This window comes from Lygodium microphyllum, chromosome 27 (genome assembly GCF_053477565.2).
Source record: "Lygodium microphyllum isolate KBCC chromosome 27, Lygodium_microphyllum_v1.1.10, whole genome shotgun sequence".
Taxonomy (NCBI): Eukaryota; Viridiplantae; Streptophyta; class Polypodiopsida; order Schizaeales; family Lygodiaceae; genus Lygodium; species Lygodium microphyllum.
Genome location: NC_141161.1, coordinates 84,761,061 through 84,768,973, shown reverse-complemented (window position 1 = coordinate 84,768,973; position 7,913 = coordinate 84,761,061). Strand labels below are relative to the sequence as shown.

General features: G+C 38.8%; 1 protein-coding gene across 6 annotated transcripts in view; it reads right to left on the bottom strand.

Annotated features, from left to right (window-relative positions):
* Positions 1–910: 910 nt before the first annotated feature.
* The window catches only part of ATZW10 (centromere/kinetochore protein, putative (ZW10)), a 148,761-nt gene continuing 141,758 nt past the window's right edge, over positions 911–7,913 (bottom strand). For 3 of the 6 annotated variants that reach the window (XM_087669741.1, XM_087669742.1, XM_087669743.1), the window contains exon 14: positions 911–1,695. In XM_087669741.1, coding sequence (XP_087525867.1) covers positions 1,588–1,695 — 108 coding nt within the window. In that variant the 3' untranslated portion in view covers positions 911–1,587. The remainder of the gene's footprint in view (positions 1,696–7,913) is intronic. The other 3 variants (XR_015689163.1, XR_015689162.1, XR_015689164.1) reach the window with 3 other exon arrangements.

Here is a 7,913-nt window from a genome sequence, read left to right as displayed (position 1 = left end):
AGAGATGTATTAACAAATTATACTTTTGAAATCACAAGGTTTGTTTCACTAGGTATGTCTCACTTGAATTATAATAAGATTGTTTGTGGGTTATGATTGTTATTCTATGTATGCATGACATAAGAAGTCATATGATATGGCTCTAATGTTCTAGACTACTTCATGATGGAAGAATTAAGCATTCCAAATGGAATTACTTTCACAAGTTAGACTCACACGTCTTAAATCCCAACAATGTAGGAGATATGTAATACACATTACACTTTACAAGCATAAGAATAATAATGTGTATCTTGTAATATGACCAAATAATACAACACAAATTCACTTTACATAAAAGTTTATTACATCTTAACATAAGCTAAGTTGTAATTTAGCTTGTTTAGCTAGGTACCACGACAAAACGTCATTTTCATTTGTGGGTGCATCTACATGGGTGCCACTAATCAAATTGGAAAGATTTTTGCCATTAGTACCTAATCATCTATAGTCTATACAATACAAGATTGATTATGAGAGGCGTGTGAAATGGATTAGAGATTGGGCAAGTCACAAAAAGTTTAGAAAGCCTAAAAAGATAAGAGTCCAACACCTCAAGTACCAAGAGGATTGATGTATGTGTGCGCTTATAAGTGTTCAAGCTTTAAAACATTGCATCCTATAGTTTATGAATACATATTAGATCAAGGATGTTGCCCGTAGGCAAGCCCCTTGGAGGATAAAAGTCATTGGCTTTAAATTTGTCTAAGTATATGTACAAATGGATATTGGTACAAGAAGATTTGTCCTAATCTATACATTTTGATGCAATGCTCAATTACTTTAAATAGTATTGAATACTTATGCTTGCTTTTCCATCATGGCATTTTAACTTTCACATTCTGCTTTAAATGATTTCAAATTCAACATAAATTCTTCAAAAAGATACATCATGAATTCTTTGGAAGGTGTGATCTTTTAACATCGAAATAGATCGTTTTTAAACAATTAAATGGGCAATGGAAAAGCATAACTTAATGCCGCTCCACATTAGTGGGGTTTTACACATCATTATGCACAAGAGGCATCTCGTTGATCATATTGATATGTTCCATTGATTTTGAGGTTCTTTCGTGGAGAAAGTTCAGACCTACGCGACCAAAGATAAGCGAGTATAAACACGCCATCCGTCCTCTTTTATTATTGCAAGCAAAGGTAAGTAACCAAAGAGGTGAGGTGAGGTGAGTGAGGTGTGCACAACCTTACAAGCTTTGCAAGCCCGCTGCTACGAGGAGGAGGAATCTCTTGGTATGTATGTGTGTATGGGAGGTGGAGGGAATGGCTTGCCTCACCGAGGGTCCAACTGCGATTCCCATCGACAAGCTTGATGAAGGACTTTATGCCCGTCTCGGCTCATTAAGATCAGTTCGCTTCACTGCAACTCGCTGAGGACGTGCTTTCCTCAAGTTTGTATTTGAAAATACAACGCATGGCAGCATACAAAGACAAGTTCAACTTACCCAAAACAATGGCGACAAACAAAGGACTCCAGCTTACTGTGCTACCCTGCCTCAATTGCAATTCTCATCAACAGCCTTAACGAAGATTTTACGCCTGTCTTAGCTCGTCATTAGGAAAACTCTTCGCAGCAACTCTCTGAAGACATTCTTTTCTCAAGTTTGTATTTGAAAATATAGCTTTTATAAGCTTTTGAACCTGAAACAAGGAGCATCGATAATAAGCTTAAAAATGAAAGGGAAAGCTTACAATCTTACAGCCCACTAAATCATCAAAAACCAGCTTTCAACTCTTAATGTTTGAAAACATCAGAGTAAACAATCTGCAAGATATCTACAAACGAGGGCTCCCACTTACGGCTTTTTTCTAAAAGCTTAGCCTGTAGGAAAAGAAAACTATAACACAACTTAAAACCCCATAACGAGCATGCTAAGACTTGAGGGCAAAGGAATACACTATGGTGGTATTGGATACTAGGTGGGGCTGTCATGGCTTGGAAAATGTTAACATAGTCAAGCTTATATTGAGTGAGAAATTTTACTTTTGTCCCACAAATACTCACAATAATGTGGCTGCAATTATGAAAGCTTTCCTGTTTGCATCGTTCTCTTCAAGGTTGCCACATAAATAAGTAGCCGATAGCAGGATACTACCACATACTCAGAACCGCCCCCCTGAGAGAATTTAGATCCAAGGGTCATAGGGCATGAAATGGGCTTGTAAACAGCCATATCAAGGGCAGTAAGCATCTCGGTGATGTTATGCTGCCACAAGATGACAATATGCAGGTAACCAATAAACCTCAAGGCCTAACAGCGGATCCCATGTACAAGCAACTTGATATGGTTATGTAAAAGAATCAAATCATCGATATAAGGAATGATGAGCACACAAAGGCCGACATCCAACCAAAAGTACAGGTTGGTATCATCATCTAATCTCCAAAAATCATACGGAAGAAAAAATTAGTCAATCCATTGAAAAAAAGCCCTAGTTCCCTGCTTTAGGCCTAGAGAGCTTTGTGCCGCTTTGCCAAGTACACTGAAACATGAAGGCTGATCAACATAAATCTCTCCTATAAGATGTTGTTGAGGAAGATTTGGCATCCATCTAGTACATTGGCCAATGATGTTGTGCTGCAAGAGAGAAGGTCATCTTGACAGTAGATATCTCAACAATTGGAGTAAATGTCAAGCTGGACTTGAGCAAAGACTTGATCATATGCAGGTTCATTAATCAGGCCCATTTTATTCCAATGAGGAAGGAAGATGAAAGCAAATTGTGTGGCAAAGTTCTTTGTGATAAACACCCTCAAATATCATGATATGCCTTAATCTATCATCAATGATAAAGATCCAAGCATGACAAGTTGTTTTCGAGAGGGCTTTTTTAGGATATGGGTACTCTTAAGTTCTCATCTTCATTTCATCCACAAACAAATAGACAAACACAAAAAGCGAATTCTACTATTCTAGATCTTTTGAAATGTTATGTCTCTGAGAATAAGACCACATGGAAACAATTTTGTCTATTGGTGGAATTGCTTATAGCAATATTGATAATCTATTCTATAAACAAATGATAGAATCTTTGAGAATTTAATGTTAAGAGTACGGATGAAGTGCAAAGGGTGATTGGGTGCTTGTGTTAGAAAAGATAAGTGGTGTGGCTTTTAGGTTGAAGCTATGAAATTATTAGAGGATTCATAATTCATTCCATGTGAGTCTTCTTTGCGCTTTTCATGGAGATGTGCCAAAAAATATTCTAGATGAGATTTTCAAGCAAAGGTTGAGGAACTTGATGAGATCTTGGTTCCCAAAAAAAAAAAGAGGTAAAAATTCACTTCACTATCTGGTGAAGTTTCAAAATTATTCACCAATGAATGAAATGGATAGAGGAGAGCGACTTAACAAATTCGCCTTGTTGTAGCTTTACTTAGAGGCATTCCAACCAAAGCGAACCTTGGTTGGGTTTGAGGCAAAGTTCAGCTAAGTGAACCCTAGTTTGAAAGTTTCATTTTACTTAATACATTTGGGCATGGGCCAAAGTTAAATACAAATGACAAAATAGCCTTTTGAGGGACTTCCATACCAAAAAACATATACAAAAAAGGTCTATTACAAGGCCTAAATGAGTAATCAATTGGGAGGTCTACAGTCCCACACTACATGTGGCTAACAATGGAATAAAGTGCCAAGATCACAAGTTCTCAAAAAAGCATATGTCCTCCTCATAACCTCCAAACTACCCTGTAACCTCTCCCATCTCCTAGGGCAATTAAATTTAATTATTTAACTTGAAAGCAAGAAAAAATGATGGGAAAGCATGAGAAACACATGAAAGGCAAAAGAACACAACTTTCCAACTAGATGTGGACTTGATGATACAAATTGTGGCTACCACCAAGCAAACAATCTCTTGCTACCAGCCACTCTATTGCTTGCTATTACTTACTAATTGTGTTCTTGCTAAAGCTATGTCATGGGGATGTGAAATTTTATTGCTTTGCTTATCATTTGATTAAAAGTTAATCAAATGTGCAAATGTGACTTGCACATCAATTATTTCACAATGTGGAACCCGAGACCTTGAGATATCAATTGGTCCCAAAGGCAAAAGTTGTAATAAGTTATGCTTGATAGGTATTAGGTGATACCTAGCATCTGATTTGGACCTAGACCAATTTATTGGCTACTAATGTCAATGGTGACATTAGAAAATAGGCATTAATTAATTAATGCTAATCTAAGGATCAATAATTGCTCAAGGATACTTGGGCGACAAATTGGCCTAGCCAATTTGATTGTTGACTGGTAAAATTAATTTTTTGAGCTCTAGAATAATTGCAAAATTTTCATAATTAATATTTTGAAAATACTTTAATAGGTTGGATAATGCTCAAAAATGAGAGTAGAAGGCTACCACTTGGTAAAACTTGCCCATGCAAGTGAGAAAAACGTTTTTTTGGGGGCTAAAGAGAGAAGGAGACTCTCGAAGAGGTACGAGAGATTGCTGAACTATTTTGTAGCAAGATTTGCCTAGAAGCTGAAAACAACTATTTGAAGGTCTACAGTAACAGGTGACAACCCCAGAAGTCCCAAAACAAGTAGGTGACAGCAGTTGGAAGCTGGTAATAGCCATTTTGGGCTCCTGGACTGAAGGTGACCTAGAGATTGGACTCTCCTAATCAAGGCAACAACAAATTGGAGGTGATTTTTATAAAGAAAATCAGAAAATTCTCTCTCTACAGCATTCTTTCTCATTATCTAACCATTTCTCAACTCCACTCAGTATTTTCCAACAGTTTGAGTCATCAAAGAAAGAGATTTCAATCAATCTCTGCTGTAAACCCTAATTTACAGTAAAAATTGGGCTTTTGATAGCTACCTCAGGATGCATGCTCAAAATTGAAGGCCTAAGACTTGAATTCCAACGATTGAAATTGAAGAATTTTAGGGAGATTCAAAGGCCAACCAACTAATTTCAATTTGGGACCAAATTAGTCTCACAAGGAGCAAGGTAAAGACCAATTCCCTAAGCAAACCAAGGGGCAAATTGCTTTGAAGGCTTGCTGGTCATTAATGACAGCAAGTAGCACTTGGGTCAGTAGAGGATATCGATAAATCTCAATTATAATATATCCATTTGCAATAAAAGATAAAGAAATACCGAAAGGGGTGCCAATTTTGGGACCAACATGCTGTCCATTGCCTAAGAATTAAGAGGTAAAGTATGCATTTCAATTTATGTGAATTAATTACTTGCGATAATTACTCTTAAATCAAGTTATTACCACCCTGTCCAAGGAGGAAGGCTGGTTTCAAGCTACATATTTTTTTCGGTACTATGATGATGTCCCTAGTATTGATGATGTTGTTTTAGCTAGCAGTTACTTTTCTAGGCCAAGCAATAGTAGATTTGAGTGAGGTGAATGTTATTCTAGTGCAAGCGATGTTGTTTGTGAGAAAGAGAGGTCGATTGTGCTCAAGACTACTCATCTAAACCAGCCATACGCTATTTGACCCTTGTGCCCTACTCATGTGCACCTAGGGCTTGGGTGCCACCCGCTTACCCTTCTACCTATTGTTTGCAGCTTGTTTCTATAGCATGTAGGCTAGGTGATGTAATAGCAAGAGAGTGACAGGGACAAAAGATTACTGCACTGTGTAGGTCGGCCTACATAACAAGAAAAGGGCGAGGCTTGCAAACTTGTTCTTCACCTTAGCTCCACCACCTGCAATAAAACACAATAAACATGATGTGGATGCTTCTATGATGATTGTTGAGAATCTTGCACCTTCGAAATCCCAGCCATGTTCAATGCACAAGCTATTGTCAATCATGCCGACGATTCCCTAGACTTGGATTGGGAGCATCTATTAGAATTCACTCACTCTTTACTAGGAAAATATGTTCAACACAATCATAGCAATCTTCCAAATTGTGATGAACAAGACATTGTGGATGCACATGTTGAAATACAAAAAGTGCTTTGATCTTTCTTTGTTTTTTATGAATGTGGAGTCGTATCTTTTTCCATGGGTAGGATCCCAGTGATACCTTGGATCCGTCCATGGTTGACTAGGGTGTGACTGCATTGAAAAGGTTTTTGTGGGCCCCAAGTGTTTCTATGAGGGCGTGCTTACATCAGCCACGAACCGAGATGATCTTTTGGGCCGACTACCCCTCTTCTTTGATCGACACTTGGTGCATGTGGTGCCATGGAAACCCATGGCTGATTTTCAACATTTGCTTAAATAGGAACGTACAATGTGAGTTGAAGTAGAAAGCTGCCTTGCAATTTATTGGCCTCTACTAGGCTATTGGTATTGTGTCGGTGCCTCCCAATATGAGGGCAGCCTGCAGGCAACATGAATCAATTGTGCATGTTGTGGGACACCTCAAGGAAAAGGCTCTATTGATTGCGCCTTAGTTGCACTGATATGCATGCACTATGGTTTAGGCTTAATTGGGGCACCTTTGCAGGTCACTGCTTCACTTGTGGCAAGCTTGGTCATTTCATGGCCGAGTGTCCAGATAAAAAGGATGCTAGGGTTACTCATACTGTGGATACTGATATGATGATTGAGGCACTGCTGGACTCTGCAAAAGGATGTGGTTCAAGATAAGTAGCCTGTGCTTTCTTCAAACTTGGATGATTCTGGATGGGTTGATGTTCAGCATAAAAAGGGCAAGAAGGTTGAAATTCAAAAGCCAATGGATCCATCATCAGCACCCAAGATTCCTTTCATACATATGTACATAGAAAGGATAAATCTTCTTATGTGCCATGTGCACCTAGCATGGACTCTTCTTTTTGAAGTAGGCTGCACCACCGAGATTGCAGGCAAAGTATTCTAGAGATCATCCCAAGGATCTGCTGGCACACCTTGCTTTTGATCATAAAGGTGAGGTGATCACCCTGTGGGACTGTAAATACCCTCATTCAACCCCAACAAATGGAAGTAAACCTTCCTTTGTGAAATCTGCTCACACATGGTAGAATGGTTTTGCAGTTTTTGCAGATTTTTTCAGTGATGGAATTTTGGAGGCTTTGAGAGAGAAAGTTCAAGTGAGGTGTGAGCAGCCTCATCAATGATTTCTTTGATTTCACATACGTAGATTGCCACTTAGAATGTTCTGGGACTTGTTCTCACAGCAAACATGACATGTGGCGTATTTTGCATGGGAACAATTGGGACACTTTGTGTGCTGTTAAGCACAAAAGTCATGATGATGTCGGTCATACTTTGGATTGTCATGGATTCTGTCTTTTTTATATTGGCTGCAAGGCTAAACACTATTCGGGTGTCCTCATGGTTCACACGAGAAGTTCCAGTCAGTGCTTATTAAGAATGATGTTTATGAATGCTTCATAATGGTTGAAATTATTTTTGAATGGTACAATTTATGGCCGGTTGGCCTTTATGCACCTAATGACTTATTGCATCGTCACGCCTTGTGGAGCTGTCTTCAGGATTCTCTGACCCACCCTGGAAAGACTAGGTTTGCTTATGGGCGATTTTAACAAGTGTGTTGACTCGCCCTAGTCTACTTCAGAACACTCTCTAATGGATTCCTCAGAAAGCAAGGCTTGGAAGGCTTTTGCGATGGATGTTCTCAAACACAATCTTTGGTCTTAGCTTTCTCCATCAGCTTCAGGATTTACCTTTCACTCAGCTCAATACTTGGCCACATGGTCTCGACTGGACCATATTTATTCCATGTACCAACCCTTGCGTTTTGCAAGGTTGTTGAACCAAGTCCTTCTCATGAAGTCCACATGAAGTCTTTCTCACCATCTTGGAAGGGGACTTTGGTATCCATTTCTTAAAAAGGAAAGCTAGAGATGGGGAAGACAATTATCTTTAAGATGACTAATGATGCTAGAGTAATTCCCAATCAAGTCTTAAGCC